At 39.8% G+C, this 18,460-nt stretch overlaps 1 protein-coding gene across 1 annotated transcript in view; it reads right to left on the bottom strand.

The window, feature by feature from the left end:
• Positions 1-334: 334 nt before the first annotated feature.
• Positions 335-18,460, bottom strand: part of pbxip1b (pre-B-cell leukemia homeobox interacting protein 1b) — a 43,931-nt gene continuing 25,805 nt past the window's right edge. The window contains exons 6-11 of the mRNA XM_061881986.1: positions 17,236-17,472; positions 17,117-17,140; positions 15,065-15,117; positions 9,841-9,954; positions 6,638-6,860; positions 335-2,096 (exon numbers count right to left, since the gene is read on the bottom strand). Of these exons, the coding sequence (XP_061737970.1) occupies positions 862-2,096; positions 6,638-6,860; positions 9,841-9,954; positions 15,065-15,117; positions 17,117-17,140; positions 17,236-17,472 (1,886 nt within the window). The 3' untranslated portion in view covers positions 335-861. The remainder of the gene's footprint in view (positions 2,097-6,637; positions 6,861-9,840; positions 9,955-15,064; positions 15,118-17,116; positions 17,141-17,235; positions 17,473-18,460) is intronic.

The following is an 18,460-nucleotide window of genomic DNA, read 5'->3' as shown; positions in this document are numbered from 1 at the left end:
TTACGCACCTGACTCGGATTGCTGCAGCGTCGCTCGAAGTGCGCCCCGCCTCTCCACTCCGCCGCATGCTCCGCCTCCTGGCCGCCATCTCGGGTAGGACCGCTGTCTGTCCTATTCTGCTGTCGGCTCGTCGGCTCCGTCTCACCACAGTATTAATATCATATTGATATATATAAGTTGATTTGAGACAATTCTTTACAAAGAGAAGGCAAATGACGCAGCTGCTCAACCTTTCCAACAGGTTAGAAGTATCAAATACAACATTTGACACACTTTCTGAAATAGTTTATCACCACCGAGTGTAGTTGTTATAAAAAAGGATGACTCGTGAGTGTAGGGTGCCCAACTTTATTAAACCACTGCCATGGCAACAACACAAGTGACAATATCAACATTCTAACAGAATGAAAGTTTCCATGCTGAAAATAAGCAAAAGTAAACACTAAACATTTGTCAATATGTTCAATAATAACACACAAACTTGACAACACTTAAGTGTAGGATTATGTAACTGAAACGCTACAAACAAGCTTATAAAAGTATTTTATGTGCCTTCCTATGAAATGCCAAAATGAGCAAAAAAAAAAGTTACCTTTTGTGTTTAACTTAAAAATCAAATGCAAGTATGTACAAATATTCCTAGAGGACTTCTTACTTAATAAAAAAGAAAAAGCACTATTTCCCGCCAATGAAACATCACCATGGAAACCAACAGAATGGTGTCAATAATAAGGTTCCCGCACAGCACAGTACAGTACGTTCCTTCTTGATATGCGGAACATTTGCCTGGTTATGCAATCAAAACATAGGCACTAAATGAAATGAAATGTTCCCCAATGTTCCATCTTAGAACTTTCTCTATCAGCCGCTCGCTCGCCCGCTCTCCTTCTTCCCCTCGCCTTTGTGTGTCTCCCCCCCCGCCGCTAGGAACCTCTCCACCGCTTCCCTTCCGAACGCCTCCATCTCGTCCTCCAGCGCGCCGTCCTCTTCGTCCTCGTCGTCCTCTTCCACCATGTCTTCAAGAATGTCGGCCACGTCCTTGACGAAGCGACGGAAGTTGGCCCGCTCGTGCACGAAAACGCCGTCCCGGAAGAACTCGGCGGCGAGCTTCTGGAGGGCCTCTCTCTGGGAGGAGTCCACGCCGGCCTGCTCCGCCTTGTCCAGGTAGGCCTGGAGGAGGGTCTGGAACTGGGCAAAGGGGACAGGGCGCAGGCCCTCCGCCTGGGCGCAGGCCTCCGGGGAGGGGCAGTGCTCGGGGGCTTTGGGTTTCCTGTGGAGGCGGTTCCTCTGCTGGGTCCAGTAGTCCGCCTGGTCCTGATGGAGGAGCGGTGATGTCCACAGGTGCTCCTTCTGGTGCTGACGGTGGTAACCAGTGACTGTGTGCACATCTCCATGTGTGGGATCTTCTCTCCACTCTCCGCTGTCCTCTTTCCTCCTCCCTTTTTTCATTGCCTTCATGGAATGCGGATCACCTTTCCTGTTCTGATTCTTCCACTCATCCTTCTCTTTTTCTTGTTTTTTGGAATCCTCACAATGTTTCCTCTCCTCTTTTGGGTTTTTATTCATCCAGTTCCCATCCTTCTTCTTCTTCTCGCTTCTCTCCCATTTTTCCTTGCCATGTTCCTCAAAGCCATCCTTCACTTTCTTTCCCCCGTTCCACTTGTCCTTCATCTTGTGACTCTCTTCTTCAGCTTTTCCTCCTCTCCACTCCTTCGTTTTCTTCTCATGCTTGTCCTTCTTCCACTCTTTGTCCTCCTTCCATTCCTTCCCCTTCCTCTCCGTCTTCTCACCTCTCTCCTTCCACATCTGTCCCTCGTCTCCTCGGCTCACTTTCTCCTTCTTCCGCTCTTTCTCCTCATTCTTTCTCTCAGGCTGTCCTTCCCCTTTCTTCACCTTGTCTTGCTCACGTTTCACACCTTTTGCCTCCTTGCGCTCATGTCTCTCACCTTCTTTCCATTCTGACTTTTTGCTCTCCTTCCACTCTTTTTTCTCTCCCCGGTCGTGTTTATCCTTCCTCTGAAACGTCTCTTTGTGTTCTTTCCCGTGTTTAGGAGATGCCGCCTGTTGTGCGTCTGCTAGATGACCACTTGAGGGCACTGTTGGTGAAAAAAATAAAAATAAAATCAGGGAAGAAGCAGACATCCATCCATCCATTTTCTACCGCTTATTCCCTTTTGGGGTCGCTGGGGCCTATCCAACTGCATTCGGGCGGAAGGCGTGGTACACCCTTGACAAGTCGCCACCTCATCGCAGGGCCAACACAGAGAGACAGACAACATTCACACTCACATTCACACACTAGGGCCAATTTAGTGTTGTCAATCAACCTATCCCCAGGTGCATGTCTTTGGAAGTGGGAGGAAGCCGGAGTACCCGGAGGGAACCCACGAAGAAGCTGACAATATAAAACAATTAACTTTTTCTAGTGCAGGGGTGTCCAAAGTGCAGCTCGGGGGCCAATTGTAGGCCCTAGCTATTTTTCAGCAGTTCTGCGGCATTTTTAAAAATAAACTATTAACATTTTTTTTGTTTTTTTAAAGTGGAATGTATGAAATGTATTGCAATGTTGACTCTGATAACACAAAGCTGCTATGCAGCTATTTTTTTTATTTATTTTCATTACTCCAAAAATAATTAAAACAATGTTATGAATTATTGATCTAATTGAGGCTCCAATTACCGTATTTTCCGGACTTTAGGACACACCGGATTATAAAGCACACAGCCGATGAATGGTATATTTTTTATGTCTTTTTTCATATATTATATGCACCGGACTATAGGGCGCATTAAATGAGTCATCCATCCATCCAATTTTTCCTACCACTTATTCCCTTTGGGGTCGCCACTTCATCGCAGTAAAGGAGTCATACTATTTCTATTTTTTCTAAATGTAAAACACTTCTTTGTGGTCTACATAACATGTAATGGTGGTTCTTTGGTCACAATGTTGCATAGATTATGTTTTACCGATCACCTTCAAGCCGCTTTCTGACGGTCGCTTCAGGATGCGTTGTTTTGTCTTATTTACGTGGCTCACCTTCGACAGCATCTCCTCCCCCTCATCTTTGTTGTAGCTGTGTAGCGTGCAAGGACGGGAGTGGAAGAAGTGTCAAAAGATGGCGCTAACTTTTTTAATGACATTCAGACTTTACTTAAATCAATAATGGACCAGACTCTCCTCATCCGGAAACAACAACACCGGAAATGTGTGCTGTGAAAAAACGTCCGACTGAAACTCTAATAACTAAAGTTCCTTGGGTTAATAATGTAAACTCACTATACCGGTATGTTTTAACATTTTAATGACGAGTTTACTGACGGATATAAGTAAGAATTTTACACTACTTTGTATCAAAAATGGCAACAGCGGAGAAGAATGTCACACAACAAGAAGATAGAGGAAAAAGAAGGAACTTAACGACGACAGCATCAGCGCGGACAAGCGCAATTTTTCAGGTACCAGAAGGTAAGAAAACTTGCTTTTGCAAAATATTGCGAAACAAAATGCCAGATGATATGTCTTACCTTATACACACTGTATACCATAATAATACTGGTATTATAATCCATCAAGCGGTGCGGCTTCATAGCTTACCAAAGTCGTACTAAAATATGTTGATAGATTTTTGAGCGCCGTGTGTATTGTTTTATATTTTCAATGGAACATATAAAATGTTGGTGTTGTTTTTACTTGAGTCATATTGCCATTTTAGTGCAGTCTACACGTATATATTATGTTTGACTGCCATCTACTGATCACACTTATCATTACACCATGTACATAATAAATTGCTTTGAAGTCTGTAAGCAAACCATAGTTATTCCATACATTCGGCGTGGTTATAAGGCGCACTGTCGAGTATTGAGAAAAAAAGTGCGCTTTAGTGTCCGGAAAATAAGGTACTTCACAATAAATATTTTTGGGTGAAAACGTTGCATATTTTATGTTTTTGCTACTTAAAAAAAAGTTTGCTTTGAGAAAAAGAGCATAAAACTAACAAACAAAAAAATTCAATATAATGGTCGGCTGGAACATCATCTAGAGCTAGGGTGCACAAACATTTTCCCTCCAAGGGCCAAAGAGCAATTTTTGTCATGTAACAGAACCACGAGTGGGGAAATTAGCCTGAAATCCCCATATGAAGAATAAATATAAGGTAGTAGAGATTGTCATGCAGTTGTGTGCCTAATTCAGTCGACTTGCAACTCTGCATGTTGTATGTACAGTTTTGAACTCAAAATATTAAAAAAGTATTTTTTTTTTTCCTGTGTTGTTCTGTAGCCAGTTCCTCCTAGATTTTTCTCCCAATCACTTTCAAACTTCACCCAAACAGATAAGAGTATTTAGGTTTTTATGACAAGACGTGGGCGAACCATGGCGACCATGCAAAAAATCACAACTTCTCCAGAGATTAGGAGTCTCAAATTCAAACGCAACTAGTTCGCCTGTAAAAAAATATATATATATATGCAAAGATTTTTCGGTAGCTGTCACCAGAATTTTACCAGAAACTGTAGAGTGGTTTTTACACCAAATTACTTTTAAAATAAAATCCACTGCTATTTTCGCGTACAAACTCTGGTGACTGAGCTGACATTTCTTTACAGATAAATCTAGTCAATCCCAAAGACTACTACTGACTTTTTTGGCCACTGTGCTGCTACATTATTAATGTAAAATCTGCTGATTTTTTTAACAGCGCATTAATGTAAATGGAAAAATTTTATTTCTGGCGACTGGCTTGCCAAATTAAGTAAAATCTACAAATTTTTTACAGTGTAGTCTTGCAGACAGTGATTGGGCAACTTAAAGGGCTCAGTGAAAATATGTATTACATTTGGTAGCCACCCTTAGGCGGGCCAAAAGAAAAAAGACACGACGGGCCAAATTTGGGCATCCCTGATCTACAGACTTAGGTGTTGAAAGTAAAAAATAAGTAAATATATTTGTGACTTTTTTAACATGTTTATGACATTTAAAATCCCTAAGAATTTTAGTGGGATTTGTTTTAAACTGTCACATCAAATATTCTACTTTTAGGGTGTATAATAATGCATCCAGCCTTTCCCTCCACCCACATTTAATGCCAAACAAACACATACCAATCGTTGATTAGAAGGCAATCGCCGAATTCGTCCGCGCTTCTTCCCGTGCCGCTGTCTGTCGTGATATGGCTCAATAGCTTCAGTTTCTTCTTCAATTTTGTTTTCGCTACCTGCCTCCATACTCCAACCATCCGTTTCAATACATGCGTAATCTGTTGAATCGCTTGCGCCGCTGAAATTCGAGTATGAATCCGAGCTACTATGCTATACCTTTCTGTGCTATCCGCCATGTTTGTTTCTGGTGGCTTCATGCTGTGACGTCACAGGATAATAGACGGGGGGATATAACGACGGTTAAAATCAGGCACTTTGAAGCCGTTTTTCGGGATATTGCGTGATGGGTAAAATTTAGGGAAAAACTTCAAAACATAAAATAAGCCACTGGGAACTGATTTTTATTAATTTAACCCTTCAGAAATTGTGATAATGTTCCCCTTTAATTGACCAAGAAGAAGGGATATACCTCATTCATATATATAATAAGGGAACTTTTTGTTAACAAGTTCAAGGTAATGATTATACAAGCATGTTTAATTCCTTTCCGTCCAATACCATATGAAAGTGGTTGGTTTTTGGCATCTTATTTGTCCAGCTTCCATACTCCTTTTTATACACTTTACAAGAAATACATTGGCGGAAAACTCTGTAGCTTCCTAACTTGTGCACGCTAGCTTTCTGAGACTCTTATTTTGTTAGCACAGGCAGGATAAAGCAGCGCTTTTATTGTGAGGACAGGACTGTGCAGTCGTTCTTTAGGCTTTTGACAGCAGGTACGGCGCGTGAGTCTGTTGAAATGAAAAGTGTATCTCGCCTTCCTGTCAGTCATTTTTTCTCAATAATGATCTCGCAGCAGCGAGCGTCATCTCACAAGACCCCGGGAGCCGTAAATGTCAATTAAGTGACGTCTTGGTGAAGATTAATGATTGCTAATGCTTTAGTATATATTTTTAATGCCTGGCTGGCGATCGACTGACAAACCCTACGCGATCGACTGGTAGCTTGCAATCGACATAATTTGCACCCCTGATGTAGAGATTTAACCAATGAATATTAATTAAAAATAATAATTTAGGACTTATTTTGGCAACACTTTATTATGGGGAACATATTGTAAGTAAAAAAGACTTAATTAAGAGTTTTTTGGACACTAGGGGAACATATTGTAAGTAACAAGACCTAATTTAGAGTTATTTGGTTAGGGTTAGTAATGGTGAATATGTTCCCTGTACTAAAGTGTTACCGGTTGTATAATAAGGCCATGCAGAATAAGGCATTAATAAGTACTTAATAATGACTAATTAAGATCCAATATTTTACTAATTTGCATGTTAAAAAGCAACTCATTAATGGTGAATATGTTCCCCATAGTGAAGTGTTACCCCTATTTTTATCGGGGTTTTGACTGAGACCCTTCTGGGGGAGCCTTAAAAGTTAAAATATAAAAATGGCCCCCGCAAGCTTTAATTTTTCAGTGTACGGCCCTTAGTGGAAAAAGTTTGGACACCCCTGATATACTGCCTCTTCGCACCTGTGCGTTTCCACTCGCTGACAGTTGTCCTGAGGGTCTCAAGTTCTTTCTGAAGGGTCGACAGCGTCTCCAGCTCTCGCTTCATCTTGTCGTTCTCCTTCTGAAGGAGAGGGAGGGACGCCATCTCTGACTTCAACCTGCTGTTTTCCTCCTCCCAGCGCAGACGCTGCGATTCTCCCTTCGCCGCTTGACCCTTTGCCGCATTCAGCTCTTCTTTCTGCACCTGCATGAGACAGAAAAGCGAGATAAGGCAAGAATAAGGAAATAAAATAAATAGTAATGAATGAAGAACATTTTAGCGCAGGGTGGTAAGATATAAGAAACTTAGACTTAGACAAACTTTATTGATCCACAAGGGAAATTGTTCCACACAGTAGCTCAGTTACAAAGGATGGAAAGGGTAAGGATGGAAAGGATAATGCAGTTATTAAGTAGACTAAAAATATACCACAGTAGCAACATAAAATATGACATATATGTAATATTTACGTATTAGATATACAGTATATAATATATACTGATACAAACCCCGTTTCCATAAGAGTTGGGAAATTGGGTTAGATGTAAATATAAACGGAATACAATGATTTGCAAATCCTTTTCAATCCATATTCAATTAAATGCACTACAAAGACAAAATATTTGAGGTTCCAACTCAAAATTTTTCTTTTTTTTTTTTTTGCAAATAATAATTAACTTAGAATTTCATGACTGCAACACGTGCCAAAGTAGTTGGGAAAGGGCATGTTCACCACTGTGTTACATCACCTTTTCTTTTAACAAAACTCAATAAACATTCGGGAACTGAGGAAATTAATTGTTGAAACTTTAAAAGTGGAATTATTTCCCATTGTTGTTTTATGTAGAGTTACAGTCGTTCAACAGTCCGGGGTCTCTGCTGTCGTATTTTACGCTTCATAATGCGCCACACATTTTCGATGGGAAACAGGTCTGGACTGCAGGCGGGCCAGGAAAGTACCCAGTCTTTTTTTACGAAGCCACACTGTTGTAACACGTACTGAATGTGGCTTAGCATTGTCTTGCTGAAATAAGCAGGGGCGTCCATGAAAAAGATGGCGCTTAGATGGCAGCATATGTTGTTCCAAAATCTTTATGTACCTTTCAGCATTAATGGTGCCTTCACAGATGTGTAAGTTACCCATGCCTTGGGCATCAATGCACCCCCATACCATTGCAGATGCTGGCTTTTGAACTTTGCGTCGATAACAGTCTGGATGGTTCGCTTCCCCTTTGGTCCAGATGACACAATGTCGAATATTTCCAAAAACAATTTGAAATGTGGACATGTCAGACCACAGAACACTTTTCCACTTTGCATCAGTCCATCTTAGATGATCTCGGGCCCAGAGAACCTGGCGGCGTTTCTGAATGTTGTTGATAAATGGCTTTCGCTTTGCATAGCTTTAACCTGCACTTACAGATGTAGCGACCAACTGTATTTAGTGACAGTGGTTTTCTGAAGTGTTCCTGAGCCCATGTGGTGATATCCTTTAGAGATTGATGTCGGTTTTTTGATACAGTGCCGTCTGAGGGATCGAAGGTCACGGTCATTCAATGTTGGTTTCCGGCCATGCCGCTTACCTTTTGATTATATTATGGACCGTAGATGTTGAAATCCCTAAATTTCTTGCAATTGCACCTTGAGAAACATTATTCTTAAACTGTTTGACTATTTGCTCATGCAGTTGTGGACAAAGGGGCGACTTCGCCCCATCTTTTCTTGTGAAAGACTGAGCATTTTTTGGGAAGCTGTTTTTATAACCAATCATGGCACCCACCTGTTCCCAATTAGCCTGCACACCTGTGGGATGTTCCAAATAAGTGTTTGATGAGCATTCCTAAACTTTATCAGTATTTATTGCCACCTTTCCCAACTTCTTTGTCATGTGTTGCTGACATGAAATTCTAAAGTTAATGATTATTTGCAACAGTTTGAACATCAAATATGTTGTCTTTGTAGCATATTCAACTGAATATGGGTTGAAAAGGATTTGCAAATCATTGTATTCCGTTTATATTTACATCGAACACAATTTCCCAACTCATATGGAAACGGGGTTTGTATATTATCTTATTATATTCTGTAGCTAACAATATAATAAAAAAAGTGTGTATTTTGTTGGTTGTTGTGGTAAAATCCAGGTTAACACTGCCATCCTTCTATTTTGAAGCCTAGTTTGCACTAAACAAGAAGTCCCTGTGTGTACATTTTAATGTTGTGTAACAAGTCAGTAGATATCACTGTTTAGAAATAATGTTGAAGTTAAGATCTGCTATCACAATGTGATTACTCAATCGTTTTTTTTCTCCCGTATTTGTTTTGACTATTGACTTCTGGCAGAAGATGGTACCACTGTGAGCACCTGTTTGCAATTATCATTTGTCTCCCTATTAATACCTGATGATCACAGGTGTGACTGACCACTCTAAGTTTGATATCCTTCACACTTGCTGTTCCCAGGTATTTTTTACACATTCCTCTGCTTGCTATTGCTAAACAATTATTGTGGTACCGCCTGACTGCTGAAGCCGACCCCGTCCCTGGTTATTCTTTTGTTACTGGTTTCTATTACCTTTTTTCTCACACCGGTGTGTGTTACTTTGTTTCTGCTTTTGCCCAAGAAAAGACTAAACTGCCTTATGCCTGGATCTGGCGTTTTGCATACTGGTACCTTTTTGAAAAGAGTAAGAAAACACCCAACATTAACAATACACCTGTCAACACAAAATGACAATTTTTCATAGAAATGACCATTTTGGCTCTGAAGTGGTCAACCGCGAAGTTTTTTTTTTAACAATAAAGGACCTGATGAGTAGGTTGATATTGATGGGTTGTTGAAATAAGCGGATTCTACTGTAGTGTGAGCTCTACCAAGACTAAAGGCCATTTTCTACTGCACTGTACCTACTTGCCTTGCCACGACTAAATAGGAAACTGCTGAAGTAAAATACTCCACAGTCCTTCATATTATTGTAGTCTGTTTTATTCTGCCCTCAGTCTCCTCCATAATAAAAATGCTCTCATGATCTTCTTATGTTGACGTAAGTTGAATAGGGAATCTGGCTATGGTGGGAAAAGCCACTTTCTAGCATTGATAAGAGAACAGGCACCATATTTCTAGTAATTGGATATTGACTCTGTACGTGCGGACACACAAATATGAGGGAGAATGTGGGCACACCTGTAGTTGGGCTTGCAGAACAGAAATCTGCTGGTTTCCTTTGGCAATTTTGCTCAGAAGCTCAGAGCTGTCGGCATCTACTGGGGATGAGGGAATTTCTGGATGAAGCCACTCCTGTAACACACACACACCACATACGTAAGTTATACATATATAATATTATATTGTATACAGTATATATAGTCACAGTGTACATTATCTCTTGTTTTCATTTTATTACACACATGTATTATAATTGTGTATTCACAGTAAAATATGTACTTATTTAACATTTCCTCAAAACATTGACATTCTCACAAATTATAATCTGCACTTTTGGACTATGCTGGAAAAAAATCATTGTAAATTAAATTAATATTTGTAAATTGTTTACCTAGGCCACCCTGTGTACAGTATCACAAACGCTCAAATAAAAAATATACAAAAATACATTTTTGAAGTACTATGTCGAGGTTAAACGAGCACCATGCAATTCTCTAATGAAACTCCGGGGGCGGCATTTTCTAGAAAGTCAACGAGTGAGCAAGCATGAGCAGGGATGGGTACTGAATTTGGTACAGTTTTAGCACTGACCGAATGCCGCCGGTCCTACATGGACGGATTCACGTAAAATCTAACGGTAACAGTAACATGGGTTGTGCATGACGTCACGCTCGGTTGCCGACTTCGTCTTCGCACTTCGGTACTTGGTGGTCACTCAAGCATTACTGAGAACGGACTCAGAAAAACTACTGTTGCAATGTTCAATGCCAAAGAAGCAATAGACTCTAAAATATCTCCAACGTGAAACAAGTAAATATCTACTTTTACAAAAATGCGCAAATTTGATGCTGATATACATTGGCTTTATTATTTACATGCACCTGATCAGCATTAGCGATTTACATGGCGATTTCAACACCTTTAGCTGGTGTGTAATAAACACAGTATTAACACTTTTTAGGGTGCAAAAAAACCCCACCCACCATAAACAATACATTACTGCCATCTAACCCCTTGAACTTGCAACTTAATGGCATACTTGCAAATAAGAGTCAGAAATGTGATAATGAAACCATATATAACAACTGCACTTGATCAGCTTATTTTCAAATGTTGCAATGAAAAAAATAGATTTTAGTGTTAAAAACAATTAATATTAACACACACAAAAGTAACAGAAATTAGTACGGTGGAATACCAGCATCAACTCCTAGAAACCAGAATTAGTACTGTATCGGTTCAAATGTGAATGGCACTCATCCCTAACCATGACACATGTTGACCATCTGGCTTGTTACTCTAGTTTCTTTTGTTGGAAAAAAGCAATTAAAGCAAAACAAAGTGTTTAATAAGAGCTGGACCTGATCGAAGTGTTACAACGGTTACTTTTATTGCAAATGTTAATCCAAAATTGGACAAGGTGTTTGTGAAGGATAGGTTAATTGGCCCTAAATTGACACGAAATTGGTCCTAGTGTGTAAATGTTGTCTGTCTATCTGTGTTGGCCCTGCGATGAGGTGGCGACTTGTCCAGGGTGTACACCGCCGACCCCCCGAATGCAGCTGAGGTAAGCTCCAGCCCCCACTCCGTGACCCCGAAAGGGAAACGCGGTACAAATTAGATGGATGGATGTTTTTGAAGGCTCTGAATGAGTTGTACACTATTCACACAAAAAGGACAAATTACGACCTTTATGGCAGGCCATTTTTAACTGGCAGACACGGGTCACATTCCGGCCGACCATAACTTTTCATTTGGCCCGCCAAACATAGCCCAAATAGGCTTGATGAAAACATTCATGTATGCAGGCATATGTATCACAGCGAAACAGCAGTTTGGTGAGTAGAAGAAGACTACTCATTCAACCATGGAAAAAAATCTAAATAAATTGCATATATTTGACTTTTAACGACTGGACAACAAAGTATGAACGTTTTACTCTAAGCTAGTGCTTGTGTCGCTGTTTTCTGGTGGACCTTTAAAGCGACGGACACATTGATCCAGACAAGAAGAAAAATTGCTGACTTCGTGATGTCTTTTGTATTCATGGTCGTATTGTTTTTTTGTCTGAGAATGACCTTATTTAATACATGTAGCGCTAAATTTGCTCAATAGAGGCAGAGTACGCTGACTGTGATATGTCGCATACAATGTGTGCGATGTTTGGTGTGTGAATGTTGTGTTATTTCCATATGTGTAAACATTTGTAGTTTATTGTGTGAATATATTAACACTAAACCTTATATTTTATTTATGTAAAATACACAATGGAAATTATTTATGTAAAATATACAATGGACGTTATACTTTTGTTATGTTTATATTTTCAGTCTTACAAACCTAAATGAAGGAAGAAATGTAACGAAGTAAAACTAAAGAAGAAAAATTATTCACAAGAAGGAACATCAATTCTCAACAAAAAGTGGAGCTTCTTTTTCTTTATGCTTTTAACTAGCTGCACACGCTGGAAACGAGTAGTGGGGGCAGAATAATTAATTTATTGACAGTGCAGTGTGAAAGCCGATGTGTTTACTTTGCAATTAAAAAAACGCAGTCTCAAAGAAATATAACCTGCGAAGGCACTTTCTAACAAAACATCCACATTTCGATGACGGGCGCCTGAGCCCTTGGGCTCTTGAAACTGTGGCCCTCTTTATGATGTAGTTCAATAGCTTTATGCCCTAAATCAAGCTATGCAACAGAGTTTGTAGGAGGAGGAGCAAGTGTGTGCAGAAGCACAAACCCAATTTTCAGGCAGTCAGTGTACGGCTTATATACTAGTGGTTGCACATCTTTAAAACATATTTGTCATAAATATTGTCCAGGATGAAAGGACAGATTCCTGCCATAGTGATGGAGTGCTTTCACAAGTCCAAAACAGGTGGTAGACAGTCTCTGGATGCATGTTACATAAGGTGCAGGTAACATCAATGTCCTTCTTCTATCCAACCATCACAGTCTTTACAGGGTAAGAACCATGAATGATTTTGAAGGAGGGAAGCACGTTGGAGGAGGGGTTAGTGTGTCTGCCTCACAATACGAAGGTCCTGAGTGGTCAGGGTTCAATCTCGGGCTCAGGATCTTTCTGTGTGGAGTTTGCATGTTCTCCCCGTGACTGCGTGGGTTCCCTCCGGATACTCCTGCTCTCTCCCACCTCCAAAGACATGCACCTGGGGATAGGTTGATTGGCAACACTAAATTGGCCCTAGTGTGTGAATTAGAGATGCGCGGATAGGCAATTATATCATCCGCAACCACATCACTAAAGTCGTCATCCACCCGCCACCCACCGGAACCAACATTTCATCAAAGCCAGACCCGCCCGCCACCCGCCCATTGTTATATATCTAATATGGACAATGCAAGGCATTAGTGAGGTTAGAAAGTGTAACTCCCTCCAAATAGCACGGACACAATGGCTTTCCTGAACTGATTTATTTGAAGGCTTACTTTCCCTTCAAATTCACCGTGAAAACTGTAATAAATAAAGCACGTTACAAACGTAAAAATAATAACATGCACAGCATGTGGATCAAAAATTTTACCAAGTAAAATACCACCAACAAATGACAAATACCTTGTTGGCCATACCCGGAAGTAGCTTCCTTACATCCGTCGACAGACCAATCAAGACACTTCAAAATAAAAGTATGCCCACATACTGTTTCAAAGAGTGCTGCTCGTTTTTCGTATGTGGGTAACAACATTTAACTATTTATAAATGGTTGATTTCTATAGGCTAGTAAGGTAAAGTGTTGTACCTGACAAGTTTTGGCTACATTGCTTCTGCAGCCTTCATCAGATGTGTCACGTGATGTTAGCGTGAAGTTGTCTGTTACGTGATGTATGGATTGTACCATCAAGAGTTGTCAGGTACAACACTTTACCTACTAGCCTATAGAAATCAACCATTTATAAATACACGTCAGAAGGCTAAATGAACCTCTTCAACATAACATTTAACTATGTATAATGTAGCGGCTGGCTACAGGGTGTTAGCCAATGACTTTGGCTGGGGGACGGGACTTCCGGGAGAGATAGGGAAGTGACGTTATCGACAGGAAGTGAGAGTTGGAGTTGTCCCGGGAAAAGCATTAGAGACATGAGAGCTGTTGTGTGGTTGTATTACATCTTGTGCAATAAAGACAAGACAAACGAAGAAGTTTTATGAGACTACATTCCTGGGATTATTAAAATATATATTTCCGAATTGGTTCAACCGCTATCCGCCCGAATCTATTTAAAATCTATTTTTTCGTCATGTCACCCGCCCGACCCGCGGTTGTGACCGCAAACCGCGCATCTCTAGTGTGAATGTTGTCTGTCTATCTGTGTTGGCCCTGCGATGAGGTGGCGACTTGTCCAGGGTGTACCCCGCCTTCCGCCCGATTGTAGCCGAGATAGGCACCAGCGCCCCCCGCAACCTCAAAGAGAATAAGCGGTAGAAAAATGGATGGATTTTGAAGGAAATCACTTGGATTTTGTTCGTAAGTAAATACCTGTTAAGGAAGTAGGGCTGGGCGATATGGCCTTTTATTAGTATCTCTATTTTTAGGCCATGCCAACATATCTTTATATTTTGCCTTAGCCTTGAATTACCACTTGAGGCATATAATCACACCAGTATGATGATTCTATGTGTCTACATTAAGACATTCTTGATTGGCAACACTAAATTTGGTCCCTATTGTGTGAATGTTGTCTGTCTATCTGTGTTGGCCCTGCGATGAGGTGGCGACTTGTCCAGGGTGTACCCCGCCTTCCGCCCGATTGTAGCTGAGATAGGCTCCAGCACCCCCCGCGTCCCCAAAAGGGACAAGCAGTAGGAAATGGATGGATGGATGGATGGATGGATGATTTGAAATGAAAATAATTCAAAACACAGCCATTAAGGTCTAAAAACATATATAATGGCTTAAAGAGGCTTATGGCAAATTGTGTGTATGATAACAGAAAAAATTAATTGTAAAAAAAAATATGACAACTCAAGCCATCTATCCATTTTCTACTACTGTTCTTGTCTCTCCCGGGGTCGCGGGGGACTTGAGCCTATCTCAGCTGCATTCGGGCGGAAGGCGGTGCACACCCTGGACAAGTCGTGACTCACAGGTCCAATACAGATAGACAAAAACATTCACAAACTAGGGCCAATTTAGAGTTGCCATTGCCGATCAACCTTTTTGGAAGTCGGAGGAACTGAATATGGGATAAAAGGAAAAACATGTGACTGCATCTGACTGACCTGTTTTCCTGGTTCCTCGGCATCTCTAAAATCCCTGGTAATGGAGTCACTGTCTGAAAAGCATTACACATAGTTAGAGAAATGCATATCTTCACTTCAGTACTGCTTACAGGATGTACAGTATACCAAAAGCAAAGCAGGACAACTTCTCATCCAGGTTATTGAGTATGTGCAACAGAATGTTTGACTGATACAGTGGAAACTGCTCCCGTTTATGTCGACAATTCGACTGACTCGTTAAGTTTTGTTGGTAAATGTCCACTGGCTTTGTTGACATAAACTTTAAGAGTAGAAAGTAGTATTTTTTCGGAACAAACAGATTGGTTGAAGTCGACAACAGGTTGTAATTGGTGCTAATAGTACTAGTAATAGTAATCACCAAAAATATTTCATTAATCATGTATGATTGCAGATTCATCCCAAAATATATTTTGACGGCATATGCTCGTTTTACCTTAATCGCAGATGTTTACTCGAGTACAATCAGTGTTAGGCTCAATGCATATACTGTATGTCAGTGCAAATATGAGAGCCGTGGCTCTGGCTAGTAGTGATGGTTGCAAACTTCATTTCAAAACACTCCCTGACTGGACTTTAAGTAAAAGTGTTACCAAGTTTTGAGCACATCAAGACGTACGTTCAAGTAAAACATGAAACATTTTTCCTGTATGACATTCTGACAACAGAATGGGGTCTTTTAAGCTTATTTAAATCACGCAAGCAAGTAATTTTGAGATTAAGCATGATTAATTAAATTCAAAAGTGTGATTAATCTGATATTAAAAATAATCATTTGACAGCACTAGTTGTAATATTGTTAATTTTATCATTATTGCTAATCAAATTCCTTGCTTATCGTCCATCCCCAGTCGAAACTAAATCACCAGTTACAGTTATCATCAGGCTCCATTGAACTGTGCATGATTAACAACAACTACAAACAACTCATTTTTGTGTTGTCAGAAGAATTATTAAAAAAAAAAAAAAAAATTAATTAATCACACTTTTGAATTGGGATTAACCATCATTAATCACAGGTTAAAACTTGGTTGTAAAATAAAATGAACAAGGAAAAACACCCAGTATTCGGACACAAATGCAAAATGCGGTTAAGGTAAAATAGTTTACAGTCAAAATAAAACATGTAATTCATCTGGGTATATATACATGATTAATGCAATATCTTGTGCGAATAACCAGATGAGTTAACTTTATTATAACATATTTTGTTCAGTTATTTTTTATTATTTTTGACAGCCCGAGTTAATATCTTTTAGACCAGAGGTTTTTAACTTTTATGACCTCGGGCTCCAACATTTCCACAACAGGGGGTCCTGGGACTGAATTAGTAATCTGATAAAAAAAATACATGTACACAATTATGTTGTGCTAAAATAAATCAACTATTCATGAAGATATTTTTAACTAAACTGCCAATAAAATTTAAGCAGAAATGCAAATACAGCCTCGCCAGTTAAGTCATATTTTTTGCGCTTAAGAAAGTTCTCTGTGATTTTAGCACCAGATTTTTTCTGTTTGTTTGTGATTGTCAAAAAGTGTGTTACAATTGAGTACCACCGCGGCCCATATGGACCAGAGCAAAGAAACAGATATTTTTTGGAGGCCCTCTTAAGTATGCTCGCGTTCCAAAAATGGGCCCCGGCCCAAATTTTTACACACACTTGTTTTTTTATACGTTGACCAGAGGGGGCCCAGCACTTTTAAAACAGACACACAAGTCAATGTGAAAAATCCCTCTTTTTTGGGACCACCCTAATTTTGATAGATTTCACCACCACATGGGGTGCAAATGAAACATTCTCTATTAGATGCAATGGTTTTCCGCATTGGGACCATGATTTATGTCCTAACTTGTTAAGCGGTCCTCATATAGAAGGTACTTTTCCTTGTTGATGTCTCAAGAAGGGTAGAAATACAAGAACACACACACACACACACACACACACACACACACACACACACACACACACACACACACACACACACACACACACACACACACACACAAAGACACACACACTGAAAACCTACCGTCATCCAGGTCCATGAAGACACCTGCAGGTACAACACACCTCAATTTTAGCACACTTTATCAAGAGCAGACTTCCATCATGTGCTGAATGAGGACAGCTCACAAAAGGGGCTCTTACCTGAGAACAGAATGGTTCCCAGGCTGACCAGGATGACCGCACCCAGGATGCACCTGTTCAGGGAGAACATACTGTCGTCCTCCCGTTGTGGCAGATGGAATTCTTCCTCTCCTTCCTCCTCTTCCTCATCTATCCTCCCGATCCGCTCCAGAGATGCCAGGAGAGTCCTCCTCTTCTCCTCGGTGTCTGATTGCTCCTTGGACTCCTTTGCTTTTTCTTCATCCAAACACTGCGAGTCTGGAGCAGAAAATTAATATACTGTGTGCAAAATTGAATACATGGACTCAAAGAAAGACCAACGAGAGAAAAAAAAAAAAGGGCTTGTCTGTGTCATGTTAACCTCATCCTCTACGCACAAATTCCTTGAGGTGAGACAGAACAAAAGTAGCAATGTCAAAACACATGCACAGCCACAAAATGTGCTTATGTCAATATGGTGTGCATTTCAACAGCTACTGTTCTCCCGGACTTCTATCATCAGAATCTGCAAACATGATGTGCATTAGTTAGTTTTCACTAATTAATGTAACATTGCACTGTATTATGTGATGTAATGTATATTCTTATTATAATCCACTACAGTCAACTTGTGATAGGGTCAATTAAGGCAGTAACCAACCAGTAGATGGAGCTTGCTAAATGTATTTAGCACCTATATATATATATATATATATATATATATATATATATATATATATATATATATATATATATATATATATATATATATATATATATATATATATATACATATATACATATATATATATATAAATATATATATATATACATATATACATATATATATATATAAATATATATATATATACATATATACATATATATACATATATACATATATACATATATATATATCCATCCATCCATTTTCTACCGCTTATTCCCTTTCGGGGTCACGGGGGGCGCTGGCGCCTATCTTAGCTACAATCGGGCGGAAGGCGGGGTACACCCTGGACAAGTCGCCACCTCATCACAGGGCCAACACAGATAGACAGACAACATTCACAAATATATATATATATACATATATACATATATATATATATATATATATATATATATATATATATATATATATATATATATATATATATATACATACATACATACATACACACATACACACACACACACACACACACACACCACCTGGTGGTGAGTTGGTTGCGATGGTGGGGGAGGATGCCGGACAGACCTGGCAGGC

Source organism: Nerophis ophidion, linkage group LG21 (assembly GCF_033978795.1).
Source record: "Nerophis ophidion isolate RoL-2023_Sa linkage group LG21, RoL_Noph_v1.0, whole genome shotgun sequence".
Lineage (NCBI taxonomy): Eukaryota > Metazoa > Chordata > Actinopteri > Syngnathiformes > Syngnathidae > Nerophis > Nerophis ophidion.
Note: the sequence above shows the minus strand (reverse complement) of the source record. Positions and strands in the feature narration are given on the sequence as shown.